The following is a 15,769-nucleotide window of genomic DNA, read 5'->3' as shown; positions in this document are numbered from 1 at the left end:
CAAATAAATCCCCCTTTTGCCATGATTTCTTCTCGAATGCACTTTTCTTTTTGGATGTAACAAATCTACTTAATTTTTATAATTACCTTTCAAATCCTATGCAGGATAGAAAAAGTCCTCAAAACATGTTCCGGCCACTTTTATCAAGTGTTCCAAGTACAACCTTTTATGTTGGAAAAGGAAATTCAGCCCAACGCTCCCTTGTATCTAGGAATTCCTCTGTCACTACTAGCAGCAACGCAAGCTCTGATCAAGGTACAGGTTTTGCACTAGATATTGAAGGGAGTGACCACAATCAAGATGATATGGCTAGTGAAACTGACAAGATACTATACCCTGATATTCATGAAGAAGTGTTTGCCTTTGATAAAATTGATAAATTAAATGCCAATGTTGAGTATCAGACCAATACAGAAGCAATTGATGTCGTGCACAACGAAACTAGAGGACTTAAGGTTCTTGGTTCAACTGTATCTCCAGAGCCTGTTTATCATGGTGGTATTGACATTGTAGTCAATGAAGGCTCAGAAGCTTCCCTCCTCATGGGTGACAATTCTGAAACTGGTAGTTTCGAAAATACAGCAATCTGTTCTCATTGTGGTTGCTCTTACGAGGCACCGGATGAAGTTGAGAAGAATATTGGGATTTGTCCAGAATGCAGAAAGAAGACCAGAGTTTTGAAAGCCATCATACTTGAGACAGCTTTGACTGTACCCGAAGATTCTTCAGGAATTTCTAGAAACAGGCCTGAAGAAGAAGAAGCATCAGCTACAACAAGCTCATCGAATGTTACTTCTAAACTGCCACAAGAAACTGATGCAGTTAATTTGAGGTTTCCCCATGGTGAACAGGAAGCTGAGGAAAGTCAAACATCATGCAGTGAACAAATCCAGGATCACTCACAAAGCAGATCTTTTGTTGGTTCACTGACACAGGTAGATGGGCAGGTGTCTACAACCCCACTAGAAATGAACCAGTCAGAAGTTGATTGCAAGTCTCATGAGGAATTTGGTGATCAGCAATTGAACAACAGCGAGCAGCCAAATTTGAAAGTGGACTTCACAGAAGGTGCTGGTATTTCTGTATTGCTGAAAAGGTCGAACAGCCACAAAGGAACTGTAATTCAGGGCAGGTCTTTTTCTGCCTCAAGAATTTCTTATGATGATCTGTCTTTTTCAAGGGACAGTGTAACCAGTATTAGAAGCTCAACAAGGCAAGGTAGTTGTTCTGCCTCGTCATCGGTTGATTTTAGCTCAACTAGACAGACAGAGTTTCGTGGTCAAAGGCAGTTGAGTAGCAGGAAACTAGACGTAGATTGTGGATATGACTTGAGGATCAAGGCTCCTAGTGCTGGTTCATCTTTCTCTGGAACCTCAAACCATTCTCACCATGGATTAGATCTCGCAACTCATGATAATTACCGCAAAACAGAATGTCGCTCTGTGGAGGACACATCCCAAGTTCTGCAAGAAAGATTAGCTTCAGAAAATGCAGTGACGGATGTAATTGATGCATCTTCTATAAGATCAATTGTTGAGGAAAATAAATTTGAAATTGATGATGAGGGCAGAGTAAATAGTGCTTCAGAATCTTTGAGCCAGACTGCTGGTGTTCAGTCTGAAGACAATTCAGTCGCTTCATTTCCAAATATTCGGGATTGTATTTCACATGAAACTGTTGAAGACCATCAAGATACCGAAAGGAGTGTACCAAATACAGAAACATTAGTCAAGGTTTCAGAGTCATCCTTTGATGAGAAAGAGGATGTGCAGGATTCTTTTTTTGCTACTAACAGTTCTACAATTACAGAAACAGAAATAGAAGGGAATTCTGAGAACAATACTGGCACAGTGAATGAAGATCTTTCCCAATTATCAAAGAGTTTCCCGGATGAGTTTCAGGAACCTCGTGCCCAAAATCCTTCCGATGATTGTGTTACAGCTTCTGTTTCAGAGATGAATGCCTCTGACTATTCCCATGGCATAGGTATGACATTTTTTTGCATTGAGATGACAAATGAAAAGATATTGCAAATAAGTGACTGAGATGAAAATGCATGCTTCCCATATTCCTACTTTTCCTCTCCAAGATGTACTTATGCACATAATTCATTTTGGTTTGTTTGAGATGATAAGGTTTGAACCGAAAATCTGATGCATACTAATCAAATCCCTCATCACTAGATCACTCCTATTGGCCTCACGCACATACTTCAGAAAAAACAATTCTTGAATTTGCTTTATTTGATACTATCATGAGTGATTTGGCTCTTCTAAAGTACAAAAGTTGGTAAAGTGAGATATTGAGGCAATAATATGATATGATCTAATGCTGTTCAATATTGAATCTTGGTAGGTAGTTAAAAATTATAATGTTTTGAGAGATCGTTTCTTGATGTATTTCCTCAATATTTCCTCAAATGTAAAATAAATGACGACATTTCGGGGTGATGTTCCTTATCTTTGTTTAGGGATTTTAATTTTGATGCCCATGCATTTGTGCTTTTTGGATGTTAGAGGCACTATATTAAATGCAGATTCTGTTGTTTTAGAGTGCTTCTATGCTACTTTTTGAATATTACATATCTCTGATTGTGTCTCATAAGTGCTGTACGAGAATTGCCAAGCACTATATATAAACTTGTAGTTCTTTTCTTTTGTTGGGGATAGAGGTTGATGCTGAGGAGGAGCCATAACTTGGAACAAGTTCATGGAGTTTGCTGTTGTGAAAATATTTCTGCTTCTCTACTTGGTGCTTGCAAAGTTGTAGTCTATTTTTCCACTGAAATCAGTCAAAATGAATACATGCCCAATTTCTAATTGTTCTTTATTGTTTTATGGCAGAGGGATCAACAGTAACAGTGGAGTGTCAAGGTCCAGGGAACACAAGAAGCCTGACACTCGAAGAGGCGACCGATACCATACTTTTTTGCAGCTCTATTGTCCATGATCTTGCATATCAGGCTGCAACAATGGCAATGGAAAAGGAATTCTCTGACCCATTTGAAGGTTCTGAGCCAACAGTGACAGTATTGGGGAAACCCAATTCTGATAGGAAGGAAACTCGCAGCCGGACCATTGGCAAGCGCTCTTTGAAATCCCACAAAGCAGCAGCCAGGCAAAGGAAGTTGGAAACTGATGTCAAACCCCCTCCGGGAAAAATAACCGAAAACTTCTGCACCTTCACTTTGGCCTTTTTACAAAGGAGAACTCAGCCAAGTGCTTGCACCTTAATGGTTTAGTTTTGAAGGCTGTTTGGGATAAATAACCATTGCCCAATTGGTTTATATGCTGGTTCCAATATATATTTTGTAACAAATGCCACGCTGTGTTTGACATAATTGTAAAGTAATTTTTTATTTTTCCCTTTTCTTTTTTCTTCTTTATCTTGGAGGATTGTTCCTGTGACCCCCTCTAGTTGCTGAATTACTGATTGTTATTTCCATCTCAATTGAGTGATCCATCAATGGAAGTGTGAAGTAGAAAAGCATTTATATTCGTTAAAATTGCTGTTTGTATTATAGTCCTTAATGTTATTTCTTTGTTTTATTTTTGTTTACTTATTAGGGGGGTGATAATGTCACTTTTAAATTGATTACACTATCTTTTAATTATATATTTGATTTTTTTTTTCTAAAATTATCCATAATTTTTAATTTTTTATGGATATGGTAAAAGAAAATATGAGAAAATGTTGATATAATAATTAAGAATTGGAAATAGTTTTGAAAGAAGATAAAAAAGTATAATTAAAAAGAAGTGATGTTATGAATTTGAAGGTGTCGTTATCATTTCTCATTCATTATCTTCTATTCCTTTTATCTATTACTACAAAAAAAAAAAGGCAAATCTAAGCATTACAAGTCATATATATACATTGTTTTTACTATGCTGAAACTAGTATTTAACTAACTCAATTCTAACTAACCAAACTGATCTAACCATAATAACTAATCTTGAACATTCTATTCTTGAATCTTGACATTAGACTTTGTACTCCTAATACCCCCTCAAACTCGAGTGAGGTCTTGAACACACTCGAAGCTTGGGTTTCAGCCTATCAAAAGTACTAGCAGATAAAGGTTTAGTCAAGATATCTGCAATTTGATCTATCTTTGGGATGTGAATAATGTGAAAAGAATTTGTCTGAAGCTTGTCTCGAATAATTTGCGCATCCAATTGGAAGTGTTTAGTGCGATTATTATGCAGCACGGGATTAGCTGTTAATAAAATAATACTCATGTTATCACAATATAGTTGGTTCTTCGAATCAACAATCCGTAATCCTTGGTTCTTCGAAGATATCGAAGTACCCTTTTGCTGCTTTCCAGTGAGCCAGCAATGGAAAATGCATGAATTGACTAGTTTTAGTGACTGCATATGATGTATGTGAGCGTGTGATGGTCAAATACTGCAAGCAACCTACTACTATTCTATATAGTTTAGGATCTTCAAAACTTTCTGAACCTGTAGACATTAATTGAAGGGAAGAAACCATTGGTGTTGGTATAGGACTAGCCTCATCCATACCAATTTTAGATAAAAGATCATGAATGCACTTTGTTTGTGAAAGATGCAAATTTTCAAAATCAGTTTTGTGAACTTCTATGCCGAAGAAATAATCTAACTCATCAAGATCTTTTAAAGAGAAGACTTTATCAAGAGAGTGTATCATAGAATCCACTTCATAAGCATCACTGCCAGTGATGATATTGAATTTGAAGTATTCCTAACAAATAAACAAGTATCGGATTTTGTACTTTGAACACCAAAAGATGTTAGAGTTGTGCTAAGCTTATTGAGCCATTCTCTAGGGGTTTGTTTTAAGCCATATAATGATTTATTTAGTTTACATACATGTTTAGAAGAGGATTGTTCAAAGCCAATTGGTTGCTTCATATATATGGTGTGATGCAAATCTCCATTAAGAAATGCATTATTGAAATCAAACTGTCTTAAAATCTAGTTTCTAGACACTGCAATGCTTAATATTAAATGAATTGTAGTGGGTCTAATGACTGGACTGAATACTTGTGCAGCAAGAAACAATACTGAGAACAGAATTTGTAGCACAGACGAATTAGAAAAAAAAGAGATGAAGACTTGTGTTTAGAACTGAATATTAAATTTGCATTGCATTAAAACTAAAACTAAGGAACTAGTAGTATGTACTAGTCATGGTACAAACACACAAAATCGTGTTTGGCAGATACGACATTGACAAAAACATTGTGTCCAGATATACTGAGTTGGTATATTTTGTGTCCATCTTAATAGAAAAGACAAAGAGATACTAATAAGAAACACAACTTATTTTTTATTTTTTTATTATTCTTGTTAGTTTTTTATAATTATAATTTTTATTATTATATTTTTTCAAATTTTTTGAATAAAAAAAAGTAAGAATAAATTAGATTTTTATAATTTGTTCTACTTTATTACTAAACAGAATACAAAAACACTAAATTCTATGTCTCTGTCTTTTATGTCTTGTTCTTAGTGAGAATTTCTCAAAAACAAATGCAGCCATATATACATAGTGTTTTTACTCTGCTACACTACTCTGCAGGAATTAATATTTAAAATAATTCAATTCTAACTAACAAAACTGATTTAACCATAATAACTAATCTTAAATATTCTCTTCTTGAATCTTGACATCAGACTTTATACTCCTAATACTCTTTCATAAAGCTGTTTGTAAAACCAAATCTTGTTTGGATGATTTTATTAAGATTATTTCAAATATGATACGAAGGTATTTTCATTTCATTTCTTCTTTATTTATTTGTTAATGTGATATTCACCGTGGAAGATCCAATGTTCCAATCCAATGAGAATGACTGTGCACAAACGTATCTGAAACACAAAGGTCTATTCATGTAATTATGATTATGTTACTTGCACGGAAAAATGTTCAAAACTAAGACTTCATCTCGTGAAGATTGTAGATTTATAGTTTTTGAATTTCTCTCTTCTCTTGAGGAGAGTTTCTTCTTTCTTAATTCTTACTTTTGTTTTTACGCTTTCATGTTTATTTTTTTTATTTGTATATTTATTTTTGTGTAAAATCAAATTATGATTTCGATATAAGCCACAAAAGGAATTATCATTTGAAAATATGCTATAAAAAAATCACTAGTCAAATGCAGGTTTTTTTCTGAAATAAAATAAAAAAATTATTATTTTTTTAAATCCATTATTTTAACTTTAATTTTTGGAGTGCAATTTTTTTTTTATTTAGGGTGAGTTGAAACTCCCGACAAACTTCTATAATTTTACAAAGTTTTTCGCTTCATCCAACTTTTTTCTAAGACCTTGGCTAAAAACTAAATTCAGATTTCTAAGCCATTATCATCGTCTAAGAGTTATAGGAGTACACAAAAGTATACGGATAATAAGCATGGCTTCTTTAGTATCGCCGGCACTAATGATAACCATTATCATCGTCTTTAGAAATACACAAGTACACATGAATAAACCATATTTAATTAAGATTTTTTTATTATAAATTAAAAAATCATTATCTCCCAAAAAAAATACGATTTATTTCTGTATACTTTTGTGTCCTCTTATATATTCTAGAGACAATAATAACGGTTGACATTGTTAACTTTCAAACTTTTCTTCTCACCCAATCTAATATTTATGAAGAAATGGGGTGAACTACATCTGGTGATAAGGCGAACTCTGAAAATATAAAAGTTTGCCGAGGTCAAGTGAACTTTATTAAAATAATGGAGTTCGCTAGGGTTCGGCGAATTCGCCATAAATAAAAAAAAAATCGTATTTCGGATATTAAAGTTCAAAAATTAAGTTTGAAAAAATAATAATTTTTTTTATTTTATTTCAGAAAAAAATCCATCAAATACATTGGTCCAGTTTGGATAAAAAGTTTAATTAAACTCTTTTTAAAAAAATGTAATAATAATAAATGATTATATTAAAAGTAGCTTATAAATAAGTTATTTTATATTTTGTATTTGGGTTTGATTATGTGAAAAGTCATTTTTTTAACTTTTCAATAAATTCTTATATAACTTTTTAAAAAGTTGCAATTTAATTTTGAAAATTGCACCAAACATTAATAGTATTACTTTTTACTTTTAAAACTTTCAAACGGCCTAAGATTTATGAAGTTGTGTTATGACTTATGAGTGATAATATATCTTTATCTAAGAGATAATTAACAAGTAAACTACGAATTTCTCTCTATTATTTTTTGAAAGACTATGAGTCCATAACAAAAATAATAATAAAATAGTTTTTTCTAAATATTTGTTTTATGAAATGTATTATTTTTTCACTTTAAATAACACCAGTTTAGGTGAAAAAGAAAAATATGAAATCCTTGAAAATCATATCATCTTGGATTAAAAAAAAAATCATTATGTCTTGCACACTAAATGGTCAAAGATCACTTAATAGAGTGATAATATATCTTTATCTAAGAGATAATAAATTAACAAGTAAATTACGAGTTTTTCCCTATCAATTTTCAAAAAATCATGAGCTCATGACAAAAATAATAAAATAGTTCTTAAATATTCATTTTATGAAATATATTAATTTTTTCAGTTAAAATAACATCACTCTAGGTAAAAAAAAAATATAAAATCCTAGAAAATTATATCATTTTGGATAAAAAAAAAAATCATTTTGTTTTACACTCTAAATGATCAAGGATCGCGTAATATTCTTGTTTTGTCAAAAATTGTGTGACATTTCGAAAAAATAGATAAGAATTAAACCAAGTTTTGCTTTTTTAGCTGGTTGGTAATTTTTCGAAGCATAGTTGCAACATTTAAATTAAGGCAGTTTACCTAAATAAAATAAATAGACCAAATATTTATCTAAATACAATAATTAAAAATTGATTACTTGATTGTCCTATTTTTATTCTATGTAAATTGTGATATCTCTTTCACCATTTATGAACAATGTAAAAAACAGGAATGGATTCTCTTAATATTTTTTAACAATTGAAAGAGTAAAATGTGATCTTTCACCATTAGTTTATAAGTAGGACCAAGAATAAATATGAGAGAGAATAATGAAGGGTTAAAGATTATACTTTACACTTTCAATTTTTTTTAACAATTGAGAGGATCCATTTCCTGTAGAAAACACATAAACCGTGGTATCCCTTCCATAGTTTATGAATAGTAAACATGCATACATAATCTGTTCTATCCCTTTCACGGTTTAGAGGAGTAAAAACTCTATATATACTTAGTGAAATCAATTGTATAGAAGAGTATCATTTTTACAATGGTAAGTGAGGAAGAGAGTTTCCTAATGCTAGTGCATTGCTCTAGGAAAATTCATAGAAGCAAGAGATACAGTATGAAGTTCATTGACAAAGAACCCTTGAGTGTATTTATCAGTTCATCAAATATGTTGTCAAATTTAAAGAACAGCATATTACAAAAGTTTGGGATATTTGGGAGCAAGTGGGTGAAGACGTTATTTTATAAGATCCCTATCGTAGTTGTGCCAACCGGTGTGAAATATGATACGTTTGTGATAGCGTCCCATGAAGATCTTCCGTCTTCGGGTTCTGTTTCATTGTTGTAGAAGTTTTCTAGAGGTCAGAATATACGAGCTGTATCCAAAGTTGGAGGTTGGTGTTGACAGTTCTGAGGCATCAGCTTCGAATCCTTAGTCGACTACCATGGGCGGTGCTTCTAGTTTGATGGCTGTAGTTGCACCAGCTCGTCCATCCGTTGCATCTCCTTCCTTTGTGGCTAATTTATACCTACGGATACAGTTGATTCTGTACCATTCAAGAACCGTTCAGTCCGGCAGTAGACAGTTAAGGTGGCTAGTGGTTCTGGCATTATTTCTGATGTTGTAGGGTTGGGAAAACCTGATTGAGTTGAGATTGCAATGCAGGAGGATGATTCAGACTAGGAGCCTGTTGATATAATTGGGAACAGTAATAATGATACAGGTGCCAATCCATGTATACAGCATGACCCATCAAGTTTCGGCACACAGCAGTACCCTCCGCACTTTTCAACTCTAAACTTGGAGGCTATAGGGCAACAGCCAGACAGAGATGCTGCCGTTGGGAGTTCTTCTACAGAATTTTAGATTGGGCAATCATTCTAGAATACAGAGGAAGCCTTTTTGAGTGTGAAGGATTATAACATCCGTCGAGGTGTTGAGTAGAGGGTCTTAGAGTCAGATTATCTAAAGTATCATGGGAAATACAAGGAGTTTGGCAAAGAATGCACTTGGTTGATTCGCTTCTCGCTTCGTGCACAAAAGGGCACTTGAAAGGTCAGAAGGTATAATGGTCCGCACACTTGCTTGGCTACCTTTTAGCGACCATCAGCAGCTTGATTACCACGTTATCTGTGCGAGGATCTATCCGTTGGTTAGAGCGGATGCTGTGGTGACGATAAAGATGTTGTAGGAAGCAACGGAAGCAAATTATGGATTCAAACCTAGTTACAGGAAGGTTTGGATGACAAAGCAGAAGGCAATAGCACATATATATGGGATTGGGAAGACTCGTATGCCGAGTTGCCTCGTTGGATGCTTGTAGTCTAGTTCACCATGGCCGGCACGGTTGCAGTGTTGAAGACTTCTCTAGTTAGAGTTGAGAGATCAGGTCGATGAATCTACAGTCTACTTTCATCGTCTTTTCTGGACATTTCTACCTTGCATCGAGGCCTTTTGACATTGCAAGCCCCTCGTGAACATCATAATGTAAGCACACGCGTATATACGCACTGTCTCCTCACTCGCATCTGATGGGAGCACCCGAAACCTCTCATGGAACCATGTGAAGTGAACCGTCATCTGCTTGACTTTATTCGATGGCGGTAGCTCGCTGAATAATTCCTGAAACCACTTCCACGCTGGTCTTCCATTATCCATGAACTGCTCAAAGTCAGTGAGGCACCCACTAAAGGCCTCCCCATCAATGGGCGAACCCAGCTAATACGCCACATCTTGCAGAGTGATGGTGCATTCTCCATACGGCATGAGGAAGGTGTGCGTCTCAAGACGCCACCTCTCAATGAATGCGCTAAGCAGAGACTCATCAACCCAGAACTAATGATTGTTCAGTCTAGCCAAGTGATACAAACCCGTAGTTTTCAAGTACGGCCTGATCCGTTTATGTAGAGGTATATTCTGTTGTCTTCTAACACTACAAATATACCTAGTCGGCTGCAACATGTGGAAAAAAAATTATTTTAACACATATCAAATTTTAAAAAGATACGGTTCATTAACAAAAAAATTAATTCAATACTAATCAAAATTTAACGTACAAATCACTACACTATAAATTATTTACGAATTACACAAAACACACATAACATTCTTACAAATAAATTAACAAAAAAATTAACTCCTTACTAATGAAAATTTAACATATAAAAAATTAATCTCTTGGTTGATGTTTCTAGTCACGTGAGCAATGTTGTTCAATCGGTACATGTGATCTTGGTTTTCTATTACCCCACCACGCCAGCGTCTCGATGTTCCCAGACTCTCTCCCAAATACTCTCACCTCCAACAATTCTTACACCCAACAATAATCCGTCATTCGGTCTCACGGATTATGTATATATATATATAGCTTTTCATAAATCGTGAAAGGAATATCACAATTTGTACTCACATTTTTTTTAAACCATGAAAGGAGTATCACGTTTTATGCACACAAATTTTTTTTATAAATCGTGAAAAAGATACCACGGTTTGTGTACAAATTTTTTCTTTCATAAATTATGGAAAGAATACTACGATTTACATGTTTTTATAAAAAGTGAAAAGAGTTTTACAATTTACATAGAACAAAAAATAGGATAATTAAGTAAACAATTTTCAATTATTACATTTAAGTACATATAGAATAAGTCTAGGGGTCAGCAGATTTTATAGTTTTTAGCCATTAATTAGTTATCAATGATATTTTTAATGGTGTGAAATTGTATCTAATAGTGTAAAATTATTCAATTTTTTTTAATAGTTAAGTACTGACTAAAATTTAACAAAAATACTGGCCTTCTATGACTCCTCATTTAGTTTATTTATTTTATTTAGGTGAATAGCACTCTAAATTAGCGCTTTCATGTCAACAATATACAATTAGGAATATCCAAATTTCGAATCCAAAGTCAACGCACAACTATTTTTCCTTTTGTTTTACTAGGAATGTCCTGAAAATTCTAAAAGAAAATAGAAATATCATGATATCCTAAAAAGAAAAAAGAAAAAACAAATAAAAGAAAATAAAGAAAATGAAGCAAGTGGAATAGTAGATGAGAGCATATTCTAAGCACATCACATAAATTGAAGAAGGCAAGTTATATTTGTTGAGCTGAGAAAGCAAAGCAATTAAGTAAAGCAGAGACAATCAGTTATCACTTAACAGCATTTAACAATTTCAGAAGAAACTGACCCTCTCTGCAATTTGCATATCTGCCCCTCCTCATTTCTGAGTTCATGATCTTTTGAACGGAAGAGGAAAAGAAGAATCCAGAACTGACTCAACCAAATTGTAAAAATAATAACAAAAAAGTAAAGAAAAAAGAAAAAAACCGATGGATGAAGCGTCAGGGTTTGGTGCTACGACGTCGTCTTCAATGTTTAGGAATTTCCCTCTCATATCGGCATTCGTTGCTTTCGCCTTAGCTCAATCCATCAAGTTTTTCACTACCTGGTTCGTTTTCCATTTCTCTCTCTCTCTTTCTCTCCGATTTCGACGAATCTAATGCTAAGTTTGGATCCGAGTAAGCTTAGGGAAAAAAATTGGCAATAACTTGAATTTTGTTTTTAAGAAGAGAAAAAGAAAGTGTTTGTACTTAATCTCAGTGAATTTACATGGCTATTGAAGGATATTTCATTAATTGAATTTTGTTGAAAAGTGAAAAAATTGCTATTAGGTTTTAATTTGGCTAGTGTGATAAGTTAATGTTGATTATGAAGTTTTTTGTATGTGAATGTTGAGTGTGATCTTTTTTGAGGTGGAATTTGGTGTATTATGTTTGTTTAGTTCAGCCTAAGAGTGTTAATGTTTGGTAGATAACCAGGTACAAAGAGAGGAGATGGGATCCCAAGCAACTAGTTGGATCTGGGGGAATGCCGTCGTCTCATTCGGCTACTGTGACGGCTCTTGCAGCCGCCGTTGGGTTCCAGGATGGCTTTGGAGGACCACTTTTCGCTACAGCGTTGGTCTTAGCTTGCATTGTATGATTCTCTCTCTTTCTCTTTAACTTAGTGACTGTTACCAATTCAAATGTAAATGGGAGGCTAAAACCAATTCTGGAGTAATGATATGCCATGCTAACAAAGATGCCTAACACTCAAATAAGGAAATTTGGCCCTTTGATCTCTTACCTTTGAAAGTCCAAATTTCCTTATTATGGTGTTAGCCATATTGTTAGACATATTTGTTAGCATGATATGTCAATTTTCTGATTTTTTGCAAACAAAAATCGTTCTGCTAAACTTATATTTAACACACTCAATTTAATGAGCCAAAAGAGAAGCAATATACAACGAAGTAGGAGCAGCATCTAACCTGGATCTCAAGCAAACAGAAAGAAAAAGGTTTCGTTTTTTTTTTTTAATACTTATTCAGTAAACTTGATAGGGTGAGATGGGAAATAAATAAGCATCTTTCTTATAAATATCATAAATCAACACATCCACATCTTAGTTTCTTTATATCAGCAAGAACCTGTAATATATATGGTTAAGCCTAATTCTGATGTGAATATTACTGGCAGGTAATGTATGATGCTACTGGCGTAAGAATGCAAGCTGGGCGCCAAGCAGAGGTTTGATTGCTTCTGCTACTAGTTTCATCTACTTTTTGTCATTTTATTAATTGTGCACTATGTTCTGACGTATGTAGTGCAACACATCTTTTGTGTTTTGTTTTGGGCTGCATCCAAACGGATTTCACTAAGTTTGAATACTGGAATTTTCCAGGTTTTGAACCAAATTGTTTATGAACTTCCTGCCGAACATCCTCTGGCTGAAAGCAGACCTCTTCGTGAACTCCTTGGGCATACACCCCCGCAGGTTAACCATGTTGCACTTGATTGCTTACTGTAGTTCATTGATGGATCTAAATTTAGTCAAGAGAATACAGTGCACTGTTTTCTTGTTTAAAATGCATGAGGAATGAAATTATTCTTTGGCAAAATATAATCAAGATTTGTTTGTTTAGGTTTGACGCTTGAGCAAATTTTGATGAAGTTATTTATCCTTTTAACATCAAAGCTCAACTATATTATCATGTTAGTATACTTTCTTCAAAATGATAAAGATTGGGACTTCCCCTGGGTATGTGCATTGTTTCAGCTGGATCGTACCATATTCTGGTCATGTACTGGCAGTAGTACTAAGTGCATTTCTCTAAATATTTTGGGATCATTCGTTTATTATTTTTTTATTTTTTATTTTTCTGGTGTGGGGGTGGGGAAGGAACCTTAATTGGAGGGCTGTATATTAAGTTATTATAACCCGTATGCACTAATTTCATTGGTTTCTAATATGATAGTTACTAAAATATTAGCATTATAAGACCGCCCCTTGTGGTATATTATGGTTTTGCTGAGTGAACGCTGTGGAGTTGGTTTCTATCAATAATTCCCATCTCTTTATTATTTATGGGAATGCTTTTTTGCATTAAAATAAAATCATGATATATAAGCAGTAATAGATGTTTACTCGGTTGCTTGAAAAATAAAATAAAATTCCAGCTAGTACTTTATAATCACCTTGGGATTTCAATGGACAAGTGAATCTTCAAATATCTTTAATTAATTTCTGTAGAAGAGCTGAGGTTTTATATTGATATTGGTTTTGTCTGTTTCTCTTATTGGTTCATAATGCAGGTTGTCGCTGGTGGAATACTGGGGCTTGTAACAGCGGTTATGGGTCGTCTAATAGCAATGGCTTGGTAGTGAAAAATTGAGGATCCCTTTATCAGTTTGTCGGGATCCCTAAATAGAAGCAATTTTAGTCCATACCTTATTATAGAAATGGAAAAAAAAAAAAATCATCTCAGTCTTGTTCAGTAAAAAAGAATCTGATATTGTAGTGATAAAAAATTGAATTGTACTGATCGCACTATTTGATATTTCTCGTGTTCCTTTTTCTCTCTCACTTTACAATCTGTTCATCATAATACATTGTTCATTACTAAGGATATATCAAAAAGTGACAGACATAAAAAAAAAAAAAATGGAGGGTGTCTATCTTATGGAATCATTTATTTGTGGGTGCTTGCTTCTTAGCATGTTTGGTTTCATCAAACATCAATTATATCATGGATTTATTTATTTTAGTACTGGTTGTCATCTACTGTCATCCTTACTATATGTAATTCCAGTGATGTTGGAAAAGCTTCTCCATTCATCTTCTTATGAGGACCTATAAAATTAAGAGAAAATAAATACCCAAATTCGTGTTCTTATGTGTGTGTTAAAACTATGAGTGTAACAAATACTGCAACAACCTTAGGATTCATGCAATTCATACTCACTAAGTTTGACAGGACAGCCAAAAAGTGGATCTAGGGCCTCAAACCCAAAGAACACCCAAAATGACTAACCATGTTTATTAGAACTGCCTTGGTTGAATGACAATATATAGTACCTCTTAATACATTACATTCGTGTTTGAACCTTGAGTCCTTGACCATGATTAAGTAGTGGATAGAATAGAACTCTTAAATGTGTGTGTAAGTGCATAGTGTGTATGAATTTGTGATGTTTGGGATTAGAGTTGTCCAATCCATCTAAACAAAAAAAATAAACTGCACAAATCTTATTGGTGTCCGTATTTTGTATTTTGAGTTAAAATCAAACCCATCCAAAAAAAACTTTTATTTCGTATTTTGTTATACAAGTCTAGAGCCTTTGCTGCCATTATTTTGCTTTTCGTTTAGCACTATGGATTATGCTAATTAACATGCACTATGGATGCTTCATTGTATTTTGTTCCATTATTATCTTAATACACAAATACTATTAAGAGAAAGTTATCTTTCTCAATTAGCCTCATTATTATGAAAATGAGAAAAGATATTCCTGAAATAATCAAGACAGTAATTTATTAGTTTACTCCCAATATAGCTGAAAAAACCCTCTGCATCTCCAATCTTGGATCTCCAGCAAGTTCAGAAGTTGTGCGCCAGGCAATATGTTCGTCAGGTCTAACTAAAATAGCTCCCCTGTTTGTCATTTTACACATATCCCACCAATTTGATCTTTTGGATCTCTTGATTTCATATACATCAGCATAATTCTTCCATGGTGATAATGCAGCCTTGCTTCCATTCTCAAGTTCTTCAACAGAATCAGTAGGCCATAAAACACACACTTTGAGAGACACTTGGAATTTCTCTGCAACCTTGAATGCTTCACGAGCAAGATGATAAGATTCCTCCAAAGGCGCTATGATGAGAACGAACTCAACTTTATCCCCAGAGACAAGATCAAGTGTAGATACAATCTCCTATAAAATCAACCAAAGAAGGAACAACTTGATATCATAAACCAATCATGAAATGAACTCCCACAGGGGGAAAAAAATACTTACTTTTGATTAGGTAAAAAAATTAGTAACATTGTGATCAAAGTGTGACTGATTAGAAGGAACACAAAAGTCTATTTTTTTTGGCTTTTATAATTGACTGATATTAACTACATACCTCAGTCAGCCTGTTTAGTCTCACAAACATATGGGGAAGTCTTGATCCAGGAGACGCTGAAGGGACATAGTCCCTCCGACGA

The 15,769-nt window shown here is 34.0% G+C and overlaps 3 protein-coding genes across 3 annotated transcripts in view; 2 read left to right on the top strand and 1 right to left on the bottom strand.

Annotated features, from left to right (window-relative positions):
* Positions 1-3,241, top strand: part of LOC107468892 (uncharacterized) — a 6,519-nt gene extending 3,278 nt beyond the window's left edge. Inside the window, exons 6-7 of the mRNA XM_016088273.3 lie at positions 105-1,986; positions 2,844-3,241. Coding sequence (XP_015943759.1) covers positions 105-1,986; positions 2,844-3,241 — 2,280 coding nt within the window. The remainder of the gene's footprint in view (positions 1-104; positions 1,987-2,843) is intronic.
* Positions 3,242-11,302: 8,061 nt separating this feature from the next.
* LOC107468910 (uncharacterized) lies at positions 11,303-14,138 on the top strand. The gene is made up of 5 exons (XM_016088293.3): positions 11,303-11,682; positions 12,053-12,209; positions 12,752-12,802; positions 12,957-13,049; positions 13,868-14,138. Exons 1-5 carry the CDS (start codon positions 11,564-11,566, stop codon positions 13,934-13,936), a joined length of 489 nt encoding a protein of 162 aa, XP_015943779.1. The 5' UTR covers positions 11,303-11,563; the 3' UTR covers positions 13,937-14,138.
* A 707-nt stretch (positions 14,139-14,845) lies between these two features.
* The window catches only part of LOC107468906 (uncharacterized), a gene marked incomplete in the record, with an annotated part of 7,579 nt that continues 6,655 nt past the window's right edge, over positions 14,846-15,769 (bottom strand). Inside the window, 2 exon segments of the mRNA XM_052255899.1 lie at positions 14,846-15,491; positions 15,688-15,769. Coding sequence (XP_052111859.1) covers positions 15,090-15,491; positions 15,688-15,769 — 484 coding nt within the window.

The sequence above is a fragment of the Arachis duranensis genome, chromosome 10 (genome assembly GCF_000817695.3).
Source record: "Arachis duranensis cultivar V14167 chromosome 10, aradu.V14167.gnm2.J7QH, whole genome shotgun sequence".
NCBI lineage: Eukaryota > Viridiplantae > Streptophyta > Magnoliopsida > Fabales > Fabaceae > Arachis > Arachis duranensis.
The sequence above is the reverse complement of the archived record's forward strand: the minus strand, read 5'-3'. Positions and strand labels throughout refer to the sequence as shown.

Excerpts from the sequence above, each read along its gene's own strand:
- LOC107468910 (XM_016088293.3), top strand. The coding sequence starts at position 11,564 with ATGGATGAAGCGTCAGGGTTTGGTGCTACGACGTCGTCTTCAATGTTT. Across the intron at positions 12,210-12,751 it reads CGTTGGTCTTAGCTTGCATT|GTAATGTATGATGCTACTGG; the intron begins GTATGATTCTCT and ends TATTACTGGCAG. Across the intron at positions 13,050-13,867 it reads TTGGGCATACACCCCCGCAG|GTTGTCGCTGGTGGAATACT; the intron begins GTTAACCATGTT and ends TTCATAATGCAG.